General features: G+C 35.3%; 1 protein-coding gene across 3 annotated transcripts in view; it reads left to right on the top strand.

Moving 5' to 3' along the window:
* Positions 1–21,532, top strand: part of NEXN (nexilin F-actin binding protein) — a 51,546-nt gene that overhangs the window by 22,640 nt on the left and 7,374 nt on the right. For 2 of the 3 annotated variants that reach the window (XM_039257037.1, XM_039257035.1), the window contains exons 2-9: positions 1,390–1,468; positions 3,246–3,324; positions 3,408–3,556; positions 9,612–9,653; positions 10,883–11,080; positions 11,174–11,350; positions 13,855–14,040; positions 17,657–17,854. In XM_039257037.1, coding sequence (XP_039112968.1) covers positions 1,442–1,468; positions 3,246–3,324; positions 3,408–3,556; positions 9,612–9,653; positions 10,883–11,080; positions 11,174–11,350; positions 13,855–14,040; positions 17,657–17,854 — 1,056 coding nt within the window. In that variant the 5' untranslated portion in view covers positions 1,390–1,441. The remainder of the gene's footprint in view (positions 1–1,389; positions 1,469–3,245; positions 3,325–3,407; positions 3,557–9,611; positions 9,654–10,882; positions 11,081–11,173; positions 11,351–13,854; positions 14,041–17,656; positions 17,855–21,532) is intronic. The other variant, XM_039257036.1, reaches the window with a different exon arrangement.

Raw genomic sequence — 21,532 nt, 5'->3', positions numbered from 1 at the left:
TTTGATGGATGAATCTCAAAATACTTAAGCTGGATAAAGGGGCCTGTTAAAATAGTACATACTATCTGATTCGATTTATAGAAAATCGAATCTTTGTTGACCAAAAATGTACCTTCCTGGGGAAGGAGGTGAGAGAAGCAAGAAAAGGGAGGAATTAAGGGATCTGAGAAAATTTGGGGGGTAATGTATATATTATCTCGATTATGGTGATGGTGTCACCATTTCAAGTTATCAAACTGTGCACCAAAAAAAAAAATTTAAGTTTATTTTGAAAGAGAGACAGCATGAGTGGGAAGGGGCCAAGAGAGAGGGAGACAGAGAATCCCAAACTGGCTCTGTGCTGTCAGTACAGAGTCTGACTTGGGGCTCAATCCCACAAACCATGAGATCATGACCTGAACCGAAACTAACTGAGCCACCCAGGCACCCCCAAACTGTGCACTTTATATAAGTAATTACATCAGATGTTAAATGGACTATACATTGTAATTAAAAGATATCAGAATTGGGGCGCCTGGGTGGCTCAGTCGCTTAAGCATCCAACTTCAGCTCAGGTTATGGGTTCGAGCCTGGCATCAGGCTGTGTGCTGACAGCTTGAAGCCTGGAGCCTGCTTCTGATTCTGTGTGTGTGTCTCTCTCTCTGCTTCTCCTCCACAATCTCTTAAAAGTAAACTTTAAAAAAATTTAAAAAGATCAGAATTGACTTTTCAAAACAAGGCCCAATTATATGCTGTGTCCAAGAGATGTACTGTACATGTAAAATAATAAGTTGAAAGTAAATAACTAGAAAATTATATAGATCATGCAGACTAAACTTAAAGTTGGTGTATCTATTTTAATATCAGAAAGTTCAAGACAATGAGATAAAAAGGAAATTTCATACTGATGAGTCAATTCAAAAAGATGATATAATCATAATGCATATGCACTTAAAAGAGGTTGAAAAAAATGACAGAATTAAAGGAAGAAAGACAATCCCACATATCTAAAGACTGATAGAATAACTGGGCCACAAAAAAAAAAAAAAAAAAAAAAGACACAGAAGATCTCAATAACACGATAAACTACCTTGACCTAGTTGATATTTATAGAGTAATACACCCAGTAACTGTCAAATACAAATTCTTTGCAAGTGCACTTGATACATTCACCAAACTGTTCTGGGCCATAAATTTACAAGGATCTTCTAATCCATGCACCTTGTACCCTTTTATACCCTGAATCTTGGGCAAAGGAGCTGAAGGTTATCACAATTTATTACTTGCCTGGATTATGTCAGTATTTTTTGAGATGCAATTAACATGTTATTTATGTTTACAAAAATACATAGCAAATGAAAAATTAAGTCATTAAAAATTCTTATACAATACTAATATATTTTTTTTCAGGTGCAAAAATATACAAAGCTCCATAATCACTCTGAGACCACATAGAGCAAACATGAATGAAATTTCCCAGAAGGCTGAGGTAAGTCTCAAACATTAAAAAAAAAGAGGGGGGAACATAGGCTTGACGGTAGAACTGCTGAAAGGGCCATTGCTTGGTGGAAAGGTCATATTCAGAAGTTCATAATGACATAGTGTCAAGATATAAAATGTAAGAGCTAAAATTCACAGGCTGGTGTTGGGCCCAGTATTGTCATTTGGATTCTAATCTTGGAAGCATAAAGATAGTGAAATGCATATGATGGCTAACATCTTGAATAGAGTTTTAATACCTTGATAAGTTATTTTTTAGTATTTAAAAAAACCAACAACCCAGATTTGACGTATACTTTTAGGAGAAAGCAATGATTCACTCTCTGGTAAAGTTTCTTAGCTACTTCTCCCAGCGGCTGAAGTAAAACTTCTCTTAGGCTTTTTCTGGTCCTTGGCTGTAGTTTCTGCGAGTTGTAGTAAGAAGAGCTCAGTTGCTGACACCCCAACATTATGAAGTTTAAAAAGCCTTAAATGGCCAATGATACCATAAGAAGATAATAAAATAGAGACTGGGTATGCCACAGGATTAATAAGTAACTACTGACATTTTATTTACTGAAACATCTTCTGGATCAGCTTAGTTTTCAAACCGATGAAAATTTTAAAAATATTTTTAAAAAACGAAAATAATTTGCTTTCCTGGTTTTAGAGTGGAGGGAAATATTTTCTCCTGTCTTTTACTAGAACCCTCCTTTTCCGGGAATCTCTTTTGCCAGCCTAGAGCTCAGCCCACTTGGAATGATAGAGCATTTTTACACATTTTTAATGTTGGCTTACAGAAGTTCTAGATGGCAGTACAGCAGTAGTAACAACATACAAATCACTGCTTTGCGCAAAGACCCTGGAGCACATCAGGCACACATGGGAAATAAAGGGCTCCCCTTCAGTTTATTCCTATTTGATATGGAAACAAGAGTGTTGATATATGAATTAGGCTATAAACTTTAAAGCCTGAACTTTTGCTTTATTTTCACCTTAATTTATTGAAATTAGTGAATTTATTGAAATTAATGTCTTTTAAGTAAGAGATGTAAAATCTGAATCTTTAATAATGTTGTAGAAAAACAAAGTGCAGGTTGTTTTAAATTATAATCCAGTATTCAATTTTTATATTTTGTTAGTCTTTAGCCTCAGTGGAATGCATCTACAAAGTGGAACGAACTCCTTTTCTATTATTAAAGTTTTACTCTCATTTTTCTGTGATTTCATTTTTCATACTTAGACTTTAGAAAGTAATCAGATTCTCAGTGTACAAATATTTGAGACTCATTTCTGTTTTCTGTTTCAATAAGTATTTCCTATATTGCTGATGCTGATCTATCTTTACTTGATTTCTTCCTATCTTATTTTTTTAACCTTCTTCTCTTTATTTTCTTCTAATGAAGATTCTGCTTTCTTCATCTAAACCTGTCCCAAAAACCTATGTGCCAAAACTTGGCAAGGGTGATGTAAAGGATAAATTTGAAGCCATGCAGAGAGCCAGGGAAGAAAGAAATCAAAGGAGATCTAGAGATGAAAAGCAAAGAAGAAAAGAACAATATATTAGAGAGAGAGAATGGAACAGGAGAAAGCAGGAGGTTATTTTATTTTATTTTATTCTTGTGCAAAATTCATTTTCATCTTTTTAATTTATGCTTTGTTATTCACATTAACCATATTTTATATTAAATGTAATTAAAACTTCTCTGTATTTGTCAGTTAATTTCAAACTTTGCATATAATGTAGTCTAAATTTTGGACATGCTCATATTTATTTAATCATTTAGATTAAAGAAATGCTTGGTTCTGATGATGAGGAAGAGACATCTTCTAAAGTAGAAAAGGCCTATGTCCCAAAGCTAACAGGTAAGAAACCTGAGGGGTAAATTGTAAATGAAATTGCAAAACAGAAACATAGTAAATATCAAACATGTTTCGTATATTCTTAGGAACTGTTAAAGGTAGATTTGCTGAAATGGAGAAACAAAGACAAGAAGAACAAAGAAAGAGGACAGAGGAGGAACGAAGACGCAGAACTGAGCAGGATATGTTAGAGAAGAGGAAGATACAACGTGAATTAGCAAAAAGGGCTGAGCAGGTATACACTAAATATTAAATTGGTATTTGCTTCAGAAACTAATTGTACAAAGTAAACTAATCAGTACATTGCCTAATTAAAATATATTAATATAACATAAACTTAATAGCAGCTAACTTGAAAACAAGATCTTAAACACAAATATTAAATATCAGATAAATATTTAATATCATCTACCTAAGAAGGATTAAGGGCAAAATATACTTATTTTAAGGTTGAATGCTAAGATAACTTTTGTTATGCACCGACTTGTCATTCAGTCCTGATTCCTTATGCTGTCCACATTTCTTCTTTTTCCTGACATGTTAGAGGATTTTACAAAGATGTAAGGCAGTATACATAAACTATCCACAATATGCTGGTCTTTCAGTAGCAATCAATAAATACTTGTTGGTTATTATTACACAGTAAGGCATAATTAGGGTATCTTCCTACTCAAGAATTTGAAACAAATCACATTTTATTTAATAATGGTATTATTAGCTAGCTTATTAACTTTTTTTTTTTTTAAGTTGGGAATGATAGTAGAAGAGGGGAGAAATGTGGGACAGCCATTTCCTTCATAGAGCCATTGCTGATGCCCATAGCCACAGGGGATAAATTAGAGGGGAAAAATTGTTCCTATGATTTTATATAGTCTCTTAATGAATTTAGGATTCCCACGTATTTTAGCTCAGAGCATGAGAACTAAGAGGCTGGTAAGTATTTTTAAAATACTCAAGAATATGATTGAATTTCCAGAAAAAGCTAATCTCTCAAAGTGACTAATGAGTATAATGACATAGAAACTTAATAGTCATACTTTTAGTAAGTAAAGAATTGACTAGTTCACAAAATTAATGCACTGATATTTATTATACATTATCTCTAGCCATAGACTTGAAAAGATGACAGTTATATTGCTTATGAACTTAATCTAGTCTACATTATAAGATCAAAAGAGATGATCAGTGTATTGAGTTTAGTGAGATGGCATTTATCTCCTAGAGTTGTTAATAGTATTATATGAGTTAATAAATGCAAAGCACTTAGAAAAGTGCCTGGTACACAGTAATAGGTGATAAATAATATTTCACATAAATAATAGTAAATACAGATAAAGGTCATGAAACCATTTTAGCTCCTCTTTTCTCATCAATATGTTAACAATATATTAACATAGTCTTCATAGTATAAAACCATTTTTATTGTGAAATTGTACTTGGCTCTTTTTTGTCTACTCTTTAAGTACTTTAAATCTATTTGCTGGGTGGGGGAGAGGGGAAGGGGGGTGTGGGCATGGAGGAGGGCACTTGTTGGGATGAGCACTGGGTGTTACATGGAAACCAACTGGACAATAAACTATGAAAGAAAAAAAATTTAGTTGCTAAGTTCCTTCCAGATTCCTACCTTTCTAAAAAGAAAAAAGACAAAGAAGGCAAAGCATATGCCGTATTTGCATGTCAAAGAAATTTATTTACCCAGACTTTGCAAATAACCATTTCTGTGGCACAAATAACCACTTGTATAGTGGCAAATAATGACATAATACCAGATGAATTATAGAAAACAATTGGAATTTCCTATATTTTATTACTTTGTACGTCTTTATCTAATTAAAGGATGGTATGTACTTTACCTCTGATATCTCCAGTTATCAAAGATGAGAATTGAGGGGTGCCTGGGTGGCTCAGTAGGTTGAGTGTCCGACTTCAGCTCATGTCATAATCTCACAGTTCGTGGATTCAAGCCCCGCGTCGGGCTCTGTGCTGACAGCTCAGCCTGGAGCCTGTATCAGATTCTGTGTCTCCCTCTCTCTCTGCCCCTCCCCAACTCGTGCTCTGCCTCCCTCTCTGTCTCAGAAATAAATAAACTATTAAAAAATTAAAAAAAAAATTCATTTTGCAATGAACTTTCACCCAGGAATATAAATGAGTATTATAGATTATACATTATAAATATAAAATATATCAGTATATGTAATTATATTTACAATATAAAGTATAAAATAAGGTAATAAAATATATAATTAAAATATATATTTGGCAGTAAATAGTGTACCTGGGTTTAGTCTACTTATATTAAGTCTTATAAACTTTTTCAAAAAAGCACTGATTACTCACTAGACTTTAAGACCCACTACCAGCCCAAGAACTGAATATATAGGCAGTGGTTTCTCAAAGAAAAATGACGTGTGTGTTGAAAGAGGTGAGTTTGAATATGATGAAGACATGGGATACTCAGAGAGAGAGAAGGAGACAAAGAACCACTTCTTTAGTAACTCCAGAAACTACATGGCAGGGTGCCATAGAGTCCTGGTTAACGAAAATTTTACTCTCTTACGTTATTTGAGAATATGTAGGTGCAAAATAGTAATTTTATCTTACAAATATGGAAAGTCCAGCTTTAAAAATTAAGTACATTTTCTGCTCAAAACTAATAAAATTGAATCTATCTTTGAATATACGAAGTATGACATGGGTAATCAAGAAAAGTTTGTTTTAATTTTTGTTTTTTAGTAGGGGCCTAAAAAGTTTGTTTTAGTTTTTGTTTTCAACACGGGGCCTGAACTTAACGACCCTGAGATCAAGACCTGAGCTGAGATCAAGAGTCAGATGCTTAATAAGCTGAGCCTCCCAGGTGCCCCCCAAAAACTATTAATGTTGGGGCACCTGGCAGGCTCAGTTGGTGGAACATGAGACTCTTGACTTTGGGGTTGTGAGTTCAAGCCCCAATTTGGGGGCAGAGTTTACTAAGAAAAAAACATCTTAATGTTAATTTGAAAAATTCACTTGTACAAGTCCATATTCAAGAATGCTTTAGAAAGGATTCCTGAGTCAGGAGAACTACCAGATTCTACTATCTTATGATGAATTAAAAATGAGTATACTTTGTATACTGGATGTTAGAATCAAAGACCAATAAAACTTGGGTGATAATCTTAATTTAGTATAATTTTTAAGGGTTTTATTTTTGGGTTGTTGTTTTTTTTTTTGAGAGAGAGAGAATGCACACAGGGGAGGGGCAGAGGATCTAAAGCGGGCTCTCTGCTGTCAGCCCCGATGTGGGGCTTAAACTCACGATCTGTGAGATTACCACCTGAGCCGAAGTCAGATGCTTAACTCACTGAGCCACTCAGGAGCCCCTTAATTTAGTATAATCTGGTTATCTTTGAGGATACCCTAATGGGCAAGGTTAACATCTATCAGCTTAGAAAAAGAGAAATTATTGATAGGGGCTGTGGTGTTAAAAATAAAGGGAGTAGGGGCTCCTGGGTGGCTCAGTCAGTTAAGCTTCTGGTTTTGGCTCAGGTCACGATCTCGCGGTATGTGGGTTCAAGCCTCACGTCGGGCTGTGTGCTGACAGCTCAGAGCCTGGAGGTTGTTTCGGATTCTGTGTCTCCCTCTCTCTCTGCCCCTCCCCCTCTCATGCTCTGTCTCTCAAAAATAAACAAACATTAAAAAAATAAAAAATAAAAAAATAAAGGGAGTGGTGCCTGGGTGGCTCAGGCGGTTAAGCATCTGACTCTTGGTTTTTGGCTCAGGTTATGATCTCCCGGTTCAAGAGTTTGAGCACTGCATCTGGCCCTGTGCTGATGGTGCGGAGCCTGCTTGGGATTCTCTCTCTCTGCCCCTCTTCTACTTGTGTGCACGCTCTCTCTCTCTCTCTCAAATAGATTAAAAAAGAAAAGAAAAAGAAAAGGAAGTTGCTTTGAGAAGGAGGAAAAGGAGTTGACTTTTCATAATCTAAAGAAAGAGTTGGGAAGCAGCTCTTCAGTGGTAATTTCTGAGAGCCAACACTATAGGAACTGAATATCTCAGTTCTCTGTGAATGTACTGACACCATGGCCACTCAGACAAATTCATCTTTTCCTTTGTTGAAACTGAATTGGGGGAAAAATCCTATATTCTGTTAAAGTTTTGGTAATGGCTTAAAATGAGCAAAGAAAGCATACAACAACAAAGCAGAGTCACCTCAAATATAATTTATTGTCTTACCATAAGCTAAGAAAAATCTGAGAAGGATCTAGCTACAAGTAAAAGAAATTTGGGGTTAAGAAATTCAGAATTTGGGGCACCTGGAGTTGGCTCAGTCAGTTAAGCATCCTACTCTTGATTTCGGCTCAGGTCATGATCTCATGGTTTGTGGGTTCCAGCCCCATGATGGACTCTGCACTGATGGTGTTGAGACTGCTTGAGATTGTCTCTTCCTTTCTCAAAATAAATAAGCTTTAAAAAAATTAGAATTTACCTTCCCTGTACTCTCAATGTCTGGTGTCTTACCATATCTCTTAGAAATTTTCATTAGAGGGACAAATATGATTTGTGAAAGAATTGTTACCCTTCTTTTGAAAGGAAATAGTTTTAAGTTTATTTATTTTTAAGTAATTTCTGTACCCAATGTGAGGTCCGAACTCACAACCCTGAGATCAAGAGTCGCATGCTCTTACAACAGAGCCAGCCAGGCGCCCCTAAAGGGAAAGAATTTTGTAACTATTATATATTAAAATTTTTCTTAGCTGGGCACCTGGGTGGCTCAGTCAGTTGAGCTTCTGTATGCAGCTCAAGTCATGATATCATGGTTTATGGGTTTGAGCCGAGCATCGGGCTCTGTGCTGACAGCTCAGAGCTTGGAGCCTGCTTCGGATTCTATGTCTCACTCTCTGCCCCTCCCCAGCTTGCAGTCTATCCAAAATAAATAAACATTAAAAACAATTATAATTTTTTAAATGTTTTATTTATTTTTGAGAGAGAGAGAGATAGAGACAGCATGAGCAGGGGAGGATCAGAGAGAGAGGGAGACACACAATCTGAAGCAGGCTTCAGGCTCTGAGCTAGCTGTCAGCACAGAGCCCGATACGAGGCTCGAACCCATAAACTGTGAGATCATGACCTGAGCTGAAGTTGGGTGCTTGAGCCACCTAGGCGACCTAAAAACAATTTTTTTAATAAAATAAAAAATTTTTTTTCTTAGCTAATATTTTTAAAAAGCAGGGTTTTTTCATTATTCAATAAAACTGTCACCATTTACATAGTAAGTCAGTGTAATATATAATTCTTCAAAACAAATTATTCCAAACAAAACAATAAAATTATTAAAATATAAAATATATTTTTAATTATTTCTTCAGAATTTATTTTTCAAGAAATTTGGTATCTTAATAAAATGTGTTAATTCCCCTGTGACAGAGAATAAAGAAAGGGGAAATGGAATGATGAATAGGGACTTAGCCAGAATTCTCTTAGACTACATTAGGAACAAATTATTTCCAGACTCTCGCTGATTTTAAAAATCATGTTAAAATAATAAAATCTGAATGTTTACTTCCTAACTTCTCTCATTTTCCCATTTCTTATGTTTTCTTTTCCTGACATCTCACCTGTGAATCTTCTTTCTCATTTCTCAATCTGTTACATACATTAGCCTGCTCCTCAAGCTAACCTAATGGTGTTTCTTATGAGTAATGCCAGAATTGAGACACCTTAATGACTGAGGGCCTTTCCTTCCTACATGTAGTCAAATATAAACAATAATATCTACCAGAATTCTTCTCCCTTCTAAACTAGCCATGTGAAAGCTGGTGCATTGCACTGTATTATTGTATCAGTTATATTTTGCCATGTATTTATATTGTAAAATATAGTCATAATTATTTGATTACCAATGATAGGTTTTACTTGGCTGGGGCAGAGACATAGAATGAAGAAATGTTTCTGTATCTCAGTTTAAGTTGCTAATTTAATTAATAACTGTGCTTCTAAGCTTACAGACAGGTTGTAACAGTTTGGTCCATTATTCAAATCCCAAAATTACAAACGTAGGCTTTATCTTCATTTTTCTTAGTATACTATTCCCCATATATTGATTTTGATGTCAAAATATAAAAATAAATGTAAGGCTTATCTCCACTTAAAAGGATATAATAGGCTAATATGCAGCAACATAAAAATATTTCAAAAATTACGAATTTGAATATTTACCATAAGTCACAACTAAATTACTTTTCAATTGTATGTTTAAAAGGAAAAAGCAGAAATTCAATGTAATGTAATGATATGAAATTCTCATTCAATAGATTGAGGACATAAACAATACGGGAACTGAATCAGCATCAGAGGTAAATGGACATTTCCTTTAATGAAACATTCACCTAAAATTATCTGATTCACAAATAATCTTTTAATTAAAAATTAAAAGCATATCTATTCTTATTTCCATAGCAACAACAAAAAAAGGACAAACATATTTTGCAAAGCAAGATCATACTTTTGCATTCTCTGAAACATTATAGCTTAGTGTCTTAAAAGTATGTTTTTGCTTTCATGGTTAGAGACACAACTCTCAGTTTGAGATACTCTGCCAACACTTTGTATTTCTTGAACTGTTAATAGTTGAGACTGTTGAAAGGTAACATTTTCAAAAAGCAGGGTTTTTTTTCATCATTTGTCTTCTTTCCGCAGAGTTCCTGATAGTTTGTTTTTATTATCACATACTAGTAGAAAGTATAGTAAATAGCACCATGAAGGAATGTTCCACAACCACAGAAATTTTAGTTAATCTCTTTTTATCTAACAGAGAAAGTTAAACATCAATTTGATGGTGTGCCTAAAACTACAGCCATATAAAGTGGAAGCAATTTTATTTTAGCAGCATGTATTGCATATTATGACTCACTTTAGTTTTGAAATTAGTTTAGATGTAACAATAGATTATGTAATAGAACTAATTAAAATGAATTTTAAAAACAACAGAATTAAGAATATTTTACTAGGACCAAATGCCAATGAGTTTTGTCTATAAGCAGTTTATAAATCACTTGAATATACTGTTTGTTTTTCCTAAATATTAGTTTTGTTAAGTATTAAAACTTGCATATAGAAAAGGAAAGATTTTCTGTGTATTTAAACTGAATCTATCCACCATCAAATTGATGTAGAGTATACTCACATGCACATTACCTTTTGTGGAACTAGTGCATGGACAGCTAAATTCAGATAATGTCATGCAGTTTTATCCAAACAGCTGTATTAACACCACCTTCTGGGAAAGAAGATGCTCCTTGAACCTTCTCATCAATGGATTTCAAAGATTAACTTAATGTACAATGAATTCAGAGAAAGAGGTATTGAATAGAAATCTGTAAAAAAAAAGTATATATACATATAAAAGTATATACATACTTATATATATGTGTATATGTATATATATATATTTAAAAGCATATATATATATTCTTTATAACATTGATGGCCATGTAATAAAATTCACCAATAATGTAGGCAAAGTCCTGTGAAACCTAAATTTTGGTTAGGAAGAAATATGCTAATTATCTATTTTATAAATTAGGAAGGAGATGATTCACTGCTTGTAACAGTGGTACCTGTCAAATCACACAAAACTTCTGGAAAGATAAGAAAGAATTTTGAAGATCTAGAAAAAGAACGAGAAGAAAAAGAAAGGGTCAAGTATGAAGAAGATAAAAGAATAAGATATGAAGAACAACGGCGATCTCTCAAGGAAGCAAAATGTCTTTCATTGGTCATGGTAATTTTTTTTTAAGGAAAAAATTAAAAGCAGTTAAGTTGGTTAGCACTATTTCCTTTTGTAATTAACATGTGTTTTCACAATGTTTCTTAGGATGATGAACTAGAAAGTGAGGCAAGAAAAGAATCAATTTCTCCTGGGAAATTGAAACTAACGTTTGAAGAATTGGAAAGACAAAGACAAGAAAACCGAAGGAGGCAAGCTGAAGAGGAAGCACGACAACGTTTAGAAGAAGAGAAGCGTGCTTTTGAAGAAGCAAGGCGGCAAATGGTAAAACATATATGTAACACACACACATATTTTTTTAAAGATTTTATTTTTCAGTAATCTCTACTTGAACCCGCAGTCCTAAGATCAAGAGTCGCATGCTCCACCAACAGACCCAGCCAGGTACCCCTATGACATATAGTTTTTACATATGATATTATATATAATGATATAGACATTATATATAATATATAATAGTTTTATATATTTATATCTTATATATAAGTTATATATTTATATATTTTATATTGTATATTATATTGCATATTATATATTTTTATTACATTTCATATTATATATTATGTTAAATATATAATACATATTTATATATATATTATATATTAATATATATTTATATATAATATAACTATTATATATAAAGTAGATAATATTAGGGAAGGAAGCTGAGTTTAGCTAACATTCATTCCTACAAATTCAAGATTATCTATATAAAAGAGTCTGATTTTGAAACTACATATTTCATATACAAAATGCATCTGTATTATTTTCTAGTTTCCATTTTGGGGCATTTTACCTATTATACTTTACATTTTTATTTTTATAAATTATTGGAAATATGTAATTACTCAGTGAACCTAGTTTCTCTTTATTCAGCCTGCAGGGTATTTAATGACAGGATACAGCACATGCACACTTTCAAGTCTAAACATAAAGATACAGTTTTAGTCCAGTTTTTCAAATACTTGAATGTATCAAACTCAGTTTACTATGGACTATGCAGCTTGCCGTATGAAGTAGGTAGATTTATATGTGCATGTGATGTATATAGTGTAGTCGTTAGTAGCATGGATTCTGAAGCCACGGTGCCGAGATTCACATATCTACCATTTATTAAGTGTGGAAGCAGAGACAAGTTATTTAACCTGTGTCTTAGTTTCCTTATTTGTAATATGGTGAAAAATAATTGTGTCTACTTCTTAAATTGTTAAGTGAGTTAAAACAGAAAACAATTAGTGTCTGGCATATAAGTGCTGTAAAATGTTAAACTATTATTATATTTCTAGCAATAAAAATATATTTATCAATAAAACATAAAATTGAAATAAGAAAACATTCCAAATCTCATTATAAAAATTGTAAGAAAGGGCACCTGGATGACCCAGTCAGTTGAGCGTCTGACTTTGGCTCATGTCATGATCTTGTGGTTCATGAGTTCAAGCCCTTCACTGGGCTTTCTGCTGTCAACAGAGAGTCTGCTTCGGATCATGTGTCTCCTCTCTCTGCCCCTCCCCCACCTTGTACACATTCTCTCTCTCAGAGATAAATATCTAAAAAAAAAAAAAAGGCTCCTGGGTGGCTCAGTCAGTTTGGTGTCCAACTCTTGGTTTTGGCTCAGGTCATGATACCATGGTTTGTGAGTTTGAGCCCTGGCTCAGGCTCTGAGCTGACAGTGCAGTGCTATCTCCATTTCTCTCTGCACCCCGACTGCTTGTGCTTCTGTACGCTCTCACATGCTATCTCTCTCTCTCTCTCTCAGTCTTCCAAAATAAATAAACTAAAAAAAACAGTGTATACTTAAAATTTTTCTAATTTTAATGGATATCTATAATTTTTTTTGGTTTCAGAATTTTTTTTAGTGTTTATTTTGAGAAAGAGAGAACATGCAGGTGGGGCGAGGAGCAGAGAGCGGAGAGAGAGAATCCCAAGCATGCTCCATGCAATCAGCACAGAGCCTGACGCAGGGCTTTATCTCACGAAGTGTGAGATCATGACCTGAGCCTAAATCAAGGGTCAGACTTTAAATAACTGAGCCACCCAGTTGCCCCTAAAGCTTCAGAATTTCTTGATCAACTTTCATTAATGATGTTCTAAGGACTCCAAAAGTTAAATGTTCTAGACATTTGTTTGAAATTATTATTACTTTTGAGTAACTACAGTTTCATAATATCTATACATTTTAGCTATTGGTGGTGGTCAATTTAATGGAAAGAAACAGAAATACCATAAATCATAAACTTCAATAAATAATATTAAAGTAGAATTTTAATTATAAAATCATAAAATTTGAATTTCATAAAAAAATACTCTTATCTAATTAGTATAAGGAAGAGTACCATAGTTCAAAATAAAAAAAGAAACATGAAAATTACAAAATGAGAATTTTATTTTACTACAAAAGAGACTCTGTATAGGTACCTTGAACTTCAGTAAGTATACACACACATTTATGTTTTGTCCTGGGAGAGTTAATGTTTAATAGAACTTTTAAATGACCCCTTAAATTTTTTCAAACACTTCATTTATCTATTTAAAAATTTGACTTTCTTGGGAACTTTTATTTAACTTGAGTACATCTTTATCTGGAATTTCCTGAAATTTGAATATTGCATCATATAAGACGATATAAAGGAAGGGAATTTTTGGTCAAATATATTAAGGGCAGGGAAACATTCATGTGTGAGGTGGCTGATTCTGTCCCTTTTGAGGTCATTCATTGCTATCTTTGATGAATCTCAGTTCTTAGTAATGAGTTGTTTCTTGGTTAGGTAAATGAAGAGGAAAACCATGAAACAGAAAAAATTTTAAAAGAGTACCGCCCTGGTAAACTCAAACTCAGCTTTGAAGAAATAGAAAGACAAAGGAGAGAAGATGAAAAAAGGAAAGCAGAAGAAGAAGCCAGAAGGAGAATAGAGGAAGAAAAGAAGGCATTTGCTGAAGCAAGGAGAAGCATGGTAAGACAGAATGGAATTGGGAGAAGGCCACTAGGATTCAGCTTTTTAAGAGTATGTTAAGAGAGGGTGTCTAGCTGCCTCTACTAGGACATGCAACTCTTGATCTCAGGGTTGTGAGTTCAAGCCTCACACTGGGTATAGAGATTACTTAAAAAATTAAAAATTTTTTTATAATTTTAAAAAATATGTTAAGAGCAATAATTAAACTTTGGAGAATATTATTTCAGCAATGTTTCAAAAGTAGGGATAGCAAATAAGGTTTTAAAATCTCCTGTGGTATAACACCAATCAGTTAAAGGTGTTTGCTTCAATGTAATGTTGAGACAGTTCTGATTAAATTGCTATGCGTGGCATAGACGATTGACAATATAATGACCATGTTTTCCAGAAGTATGTAAGCAGGGAGCTTCCTACTCTCACCCTTTCTTCTATTCTCTCCATTCTTTCCTTTCCCACATTTCCTCTTTCCTTCCCCATTCCTTCCTTTCCTTCTTTTGTTTCACTTTCCATTCCATCCAGTATATAGTAAATGACCAAAGCCATTTAATCACAATTATTTAACTCTCCAAAATACTCACCCATCACCTCTGGATATTGCTACCAAACTTAATTCTGTCACAGTGTTAAACTCCTTATACAATTTTAATGTTTGTAAAATGCAGTTATCTGACAAACTTTATTTTCATGCAAGCTGATGTGAATGCTGCATCCCCTTCTTGAAACATTTTAAAGTAACCTCTACGCCCAATGTGCGGCTGGCACTCACAACCCCAAGATCAAGAGTCACACATCCCACCGACTGAGCCAGGCAGTCGCCCCAAAACATTTTAAGTAGGCTCTACACTCAGTATGGGGCTTGATTGAATTTACAACTCTGACATCAAAAGTTACAGGCTCTACTGATTGAGCCAGCCAGGCGCCCCCTCACCCTTCTTGAAACATTCTAATTGGCTTCAGTGATATAATTACCCGGTTTTCTTGTCTGAGAGAGCTTCAGGCACATATACCCACATTTTTATTTGGCTTCATCACCAATCCAGATGCTCAAATCAGAAAGTTGGGAGCCTTAATCACTTTCACCTTCTCATTCATGCATCATATCTAATCATTCACTAAGTTTTATTCATTCTACCTTCTAAATCACTCTAAAAATCTATCAGTTTTTCCTTTATTTCTACTACTATTGTTATCCTTTCCTTGGGTCACCTATCTCCTCACAGGTCACAGTTATCCCTAGCCTCAAACCAACTTCGTTTTAACTTGTTCTCTTGCCTATAATCCATTCTTCCCTGTAAAGCCAAGTGATCTTTCTCATCTCTTTTCAAGTAAATTTTATTGTGTTACTATTTTGCCTAAAATTTTTCCATTTCTGGGGTGCCTGGGTGGCTCAGTTGGTAGAGTATCTGACTCTTGATCTTAGGGTTGCAAGTTCAAGCCCCACACTGGATGTGGAGCTTACTTTAAAAAAAGAAAAAGAAAGGGGTGCCTGGGTGGCTCAATTGGTTAAGCGTCCAACTTTGGCTCAGGTTATAATCTCATGGTCCGTGAGCCCTGCATCAGGGTCTGTGCTGACAGCTCAGAGCCTGGAGCCTCTTCAGATTCTGTGTCTCCCTCTCTCTCTGCCCCTTCCCCACTCAAGTTCTGTTTCTCTCTCAAAAAATAAATAGTGAAAAAAATAAAAAAGAGAAATGTTCTACTTCCCCTAAGCAAAAATCTAAATTAAATTTTTTTAAATTTTTAAACAATTTTTTAAATAATATTGCTCTGGTGTATTTTCCCAGCTTCATTTCTTGATTCTTCCTGAATCTGCAGTCTTTTGTTCCAGACATACTAAATTTTTCCCAATTTCTTCAAAATACTGTGCTCTCATCCATCTGGATCTTCATAAATGCTGAATGAAACATGTCCCTTTCCTTTCCCTATGCTCTAATTCCTTTTTATATATTCCATTTCCTCAGGGAAGCTTTTCCTGAGAATACAAGTTCCAAAGACATGTTCCTTATTTACATTCTTATAGCATTTAGTATTCCCCTGGCATAGCACTAAAGCTGTCTTGTTGCTTACAGCTGCCTTTCTCATTCATGAGGCTGAGACTGTTCATCTGGCATGTGGCACAGTGCATTCTATTATAACACATTTCCTATAAATGTTTGTGGAATATATTAAAAGTTTTTAAAAAATTACTTAATTTTTTGTTAAGTAAACTACCCCCAACATGGGGCTTGAACTGACAACCCTAAGATCAAGAGTTTCATGCTATACTGAGCCAGTCAGGTGTCCCTTAAAACTGTCTTGTGTGTATTACTAGGTAATCCTTGATTCACAAATGATTTCTACACAGAAACCCTATAGGCATTGTGAAGGCACTTAATGTTTGGAGAATAAGCAGGTTCAGAAGTAATAGACAAGAAGTAGTAAAGGTCAAGTAAGTTTCAGGAGATCTAGTCCCAGGGACAGATCTTTAGGTTGAAACTGCCATCATTCACTAGTGGAAAAAAGTACAGGGAAAGAAAACTGCATTAAACCAAATTCTAGTTTCCTAGAGATATTTCCTAGGAAAAAGAAACTATTTCCTTCATTTATGTTGTTTTCTTATCCAGGACCATATTTTAATTTTGTATTATACCTCAGTTAATTCATGTATTAATAAAAATTTTTGGCAATCTTTGGATTGGATTCAAGGAATGCTAATATAATAATAAAACTGTCATTGGGAGCTTACCTTTGAGTGTCAGGTAAAGTGCTAAGTGTTTCCAAACTTTGAATCTCATGACAACTGCATGAAAAGTCATCACAGATGGGGAAACTCACAGAGGCTAGGGTAATTTGCCCAAGATCACAAATAAATGCCAGTTAGACATGTAATTCATGTAATTACAAAAAGATAGTCTAAATCATTATTTATAATTTGATTAGGCTTTTGAAGTTTTGAATCCCACATTTGCCACTTAATATTTGTGTTGACTTTGGACAGGTTACTTTTCAGTGCCTCAGTTTCCTCATCTATAAGATGGGGGGATATTAATAATACCTACCTCATAAGATTCGAATTAATCTGAATTAATCAGGTCAATACATGTAGAGTGCTTAGAATTTTACATGACAGCTCTAAGTATTAACTATTATTATTAACCTGACTGTAATAAGTCAGTACAATAAAATTACAGCATTAAGAGTGATTTTTACCTGATTATGAAGGAATCCTGATGGATTACCTAATAATCCAGACAAAACCATGATTTAACTGTGAAATACTCTATTTTAATCACCAAAATGGAAATTCATTTTAATTCAATTAAAAAGTGTTCTTAGTACTGTAAAATCTTAATGTCTAACTCAAATTACTCATAATACAAAGTCAAAGGACTTGTGTTCATTGGAATGGAGAACAGACGGTCACCATTTCCTCTGCAGCCACAAAAACACTTTAGTCTTAAGTTTTCTAGTGATTTTTACCTTGTTTATTGTTTTATACTTTTGAAGAGATTTAGGGTCTTCAAATTTTTAGTTCAACGTGAAGCCTTTCTACTCAAGTAATCAGTTTCTACAAAAAAAGAATTCCCCTCTTTAGTATGTGTAATTTTGGCAAGAGTAATAAGAGTCTTATTTTAAATAGGTAGTAGATGATGACTACCCGGAGATGTATAAAACAATTTCTCAAGAATCTCTTACACCGGGAAAACTGGAAATTAATTTTGAAGAATTATTAAAACAAAAAATGGAAGAAGAAAAACGACGAACAGAGGAGGAAAGGAAGCATAAGTTAGAGATGGAAAAACAGGAATTTGAACAACTGAGACAAGAAATGGGAGAGGTGAGATTTTAAGAAATATTCCTTTATATCTTCCAAGTGTTTATTAATGTAAGTATGTTACATGTATCTTACAATAACTTTCTGAGTATTATTAAGGACACTCACCATACTATGAGGTACCTGGTACAAGTTTCAGCACAGTTATGTGCACTTTCTAGCCTGATAGAACTCTGCTCCTTCCTTACTAGTTTGAATCACTTATGATTGCAGGGCACCTGGGTGGCTTAGTTAAGTATCCAGCTTCAGCTCAGGTCATGATCTCGCGGTTTGTGTGTTTGGTTCTTGGGTTTGAGCCCAATGTTGGGATCCTCTGTCCCCCACTCTCTCTGCCACTCCCCTGCTTGTGCTCTCTCAAAAATGGATAAATACTATAAAACAAAAACAAATATGATTGCAGGTAATTACCTTAAGTGAATATATCTTCCTATATACCTCACAATTGTGTGGTCACATTATGATTGAGAATTGTTTCCAGGTCATGCATAAGGTTTAACGCTCTAAGGTTGCCAATCTTGATTTTTATTAAAAACAATTCTTTTTTAATTTAAGTAATCTCTACACCCAACGTGGGGCTTGAACTCATGACCCCAAGATCAAGAGTCACATGCTTTTCTAAGCCAGCCAGGCACCTGGCCAATCTTGATTTTTAAATCAAAAAATTTAATTAAAATAAAATTTAAAACTTAATTACAATTTTAATAATCTTGTTTTTGAATTTGTAAGTGAAAGCTCACTGGGCAGTGGAGTGTGTACTAGAGTCTTAAAGCACTGAAACCTCCTGCTGTCCCCTGCCTCCCTATGGTGCATTCTCAGAAGCCCTTTTTCTACCTCCGGATGCCCTAAGGCCCTTTTCTTTTCTTCTTCTTCTTTTTTTTTAATGTTTTATTTATTTCTGAGAGAGAGAGAGAGAGAAAGAGAGAGAGAGAGCGTGTACGCATGAGTAGGGGAGGGTCAGAGAGAGAGGGAGACACAGAATCTGAAACAGGCTCCAGGCTCTGACCTGTCAGCACAGAGCCTGACGCGGGGCTCAAACCCACTAACCGTGAGATTGTGACCTGAGCCGAAGTCGGACGCTCAACCCAGGCGCCCCTTTAAGGTCCTTTTCTTTCCCAGAGTTGCCACCCTCCATCTGGATGGCCAGTTGTGCAGGCAGAAGAGGGGAGGGAGAAAGAGGGGGCCAGCATTCCACTGCCACCCTCAGCCTCTGATAAGGAGGCTCCTGGCAGCAGCATGCGAAGGATTAGGGATCAACACACAGCCCTGTGACTTGGGGGGAGATGGGCAATGGCTGTCCCAGACTCAGATTGGCAATGACAGGCATGTTTGGTAGGCAACTTGGTGGGGGCCTCCTGCCAACTCCTGACCTATGTAGAGGTTGCAATCTCTTAGAAATTGCCTTTGTGTTATGGGTTGGGACAATGGGCCTGTGGGGAGATTTACTTCCTTGCCGTAGCCAATCTAGAGACTATAAATACTATATAAACATATAAGTAATGATAAAGTATCATGAATATGCTGTAGGAAAACATTCCAAGGTCTAGCCTTAAAATGTTTTACTTTATATGTATACATACATATATGTATTAGTATATAATTTTTGAGAGAGAGAAACAGGGTGAGCAGGGGAGGGGCAGAGAGAGAGGGAGACACTGAATCTGAAGCAGGGTCCAGGCTCTGAACTATCAGCACAGAGCCCAATGCCAGGCTCAAGCTCCCAAACGTGAGCTGAAGTCAGATGCTTAACCGATTGAGCCACCCAGGCACCCCAGCCTTAAAACTTTTTATTTTTTATTTTTATTTATTTTTACAAATAGTTTATTGTCAAGTTGGTTTCCATATAACACCCAGTGCTCATCCCCACAAGTGCCCCTCTCCGTGCCCATCCCCCGCCTTAAAACTTTTAAAATGTAATAGTATTTATTTTATAAAGGAAGCTAAAAGTGAATTGTCTAGAAAAACTTGTAAATTATATTTTAGTATACTGAGATGGAATCTCATTAACATATGGCAGTGTGTAACTGTCAGACATCTGGTGCCCGTAAAGGACTTACCCCAATACGTCTGGCAGTTTCTAAGCAAGTAGCACACCAGTTCCAAGATCATCTACACTGTAGCTAATTAGTTCAGTCATTAATTTTGACCAGAAAGATTTGGGAACCATTGTGATATGAGGTATACCAAATTTGTTTCTGGTATTTTAGGAGTTGTTTGTTTGGACCCACAGAGACCAAAACATGGAGGATAATATAAAGGAATAAATTTTGTCTTTTACCCCTTTGGTTGAACCAAGAAATGAAGCCTCATGTCACATCATCCACAGTGACCCCTACCTTCCCCTCCTTCATTTTCCTTCTCTACTACACCCGCCCCACACGTAGGACTCTAGGTCTTCCCCAGGAAAAGTACATCAGGAACAACTCCAATTTTTCTAACCACTTCCTATAGTGAGATTAGGGTTTAGTTTAAGTATACAAAGAACTAGAAATAAATTGTAAAAAGCCAAGGGAAACTTAAGTAAAAAGTATTTAAGACAAAATGCACATTTCATCATCCCCTAAGCAAAAATTTTCCTATAATTCATAGTAAAAGTTAATCCTGATATGCATATTTTAGTTATAATAAGTTATAATGGAATGTTAAATGATTTTTGAGTCATAATGAAATTTTTTTTTTTTTTTGAGGGAAGGGACAAGTGAGCAAGGAGCAGAGAGAGAGAAGCAGGGCTCACTGAAGCAACGCTCCTGTTTTTACCCAGAGCAGGGCTCCTGCTCACCTGAAGTGGGGCTTAAGGTCACCTGATGTGGGACTTGAACTAATGAGCCATGAAATCATGATGGGAGCTGAAGTCAGATGCTTAATGGTTTAGCCACCCAGGCGCCCTTAATTTTTTTTCGTTAAAAAAAATTTTTTTTAATGTTTTATTTATTTCTGAGAGAGAGACAGTGTGAGCAGGGGAGGGTCAGAGAGAGAGGGAGACACAGAATCTGAAACAGGGTCCAGGCTCTGAGCTAGTGGTCAGCACAGAGCTCGACGTGGAGTTCGAACCCACTATGAGATCATGACCTCAGCCGAAGTCGAATGCTTAACTGACTGAGCCACCCAGGCTCCCCTCTAAGGTCTTAAATTTGAAATTACTTTTCTAAAAGTTTATTTTGAGAGAAAGAGAGGGAGGAGAGAAAGAGAAAGAGAATGAATGAGAATCCCATGCATGCTCTGTGCTGTCAGTGGAAAGCCTGACATGGGGCTTGAACTCAAACTGTGATCATGACCGGAGCCAAAATCAAGAGTCTGATGCACTTAACCAACTGAGCCACCAAGATGCCCGTTAACATTACTTTTAGTCAGTAAATTTAGGCATTGTGTTTAGGGAATAAGTTATTTAAACTAATTTTTGGCCTCAAACAAGAAATGAACACTTTTTAGGGATGCCTGAGTGCCTCAGTTGGTTGAGAATTTGACATAATTTTGCCTCCAGTCATGGATCTCATGGTTCCTGAGTTCAAGCAGTGCTGGTCAGCACAGAGCCTGCTTGGGATTCTCTCTCTCCCTCTCTTTCTGCCCCTTCCCTGCTCATGCATGCACTCTCTCAAAATAAATAAACATTAAAAAAAAAGAGAGAGAGAAATGAACACTTTTTGGATGGTTTATTGTACAAACTAATTTTCTGGTATTTAATAC

This window comes from Hyaena hyaena, unplaced genomic scaffold (assembly GCF_003009895.1).
Source record: "Hyaena hyaena isolate Hyena2069 unplaced genomic scaffold, ASM300989v1 scaffold_601, whole genome shotgun sequence".
Lineage (NCBI taxonomy): Eukaryota > Metazoa > Chordata > Mammalia > Carnivora > Hyaenidae > Hyaena > Hyaena hyaena.
The sequence above is the reverse complement of the archived record's forward strand: the minus strand, read 5'-3'. Positions and strand labels throughout refer to the sequence as shown.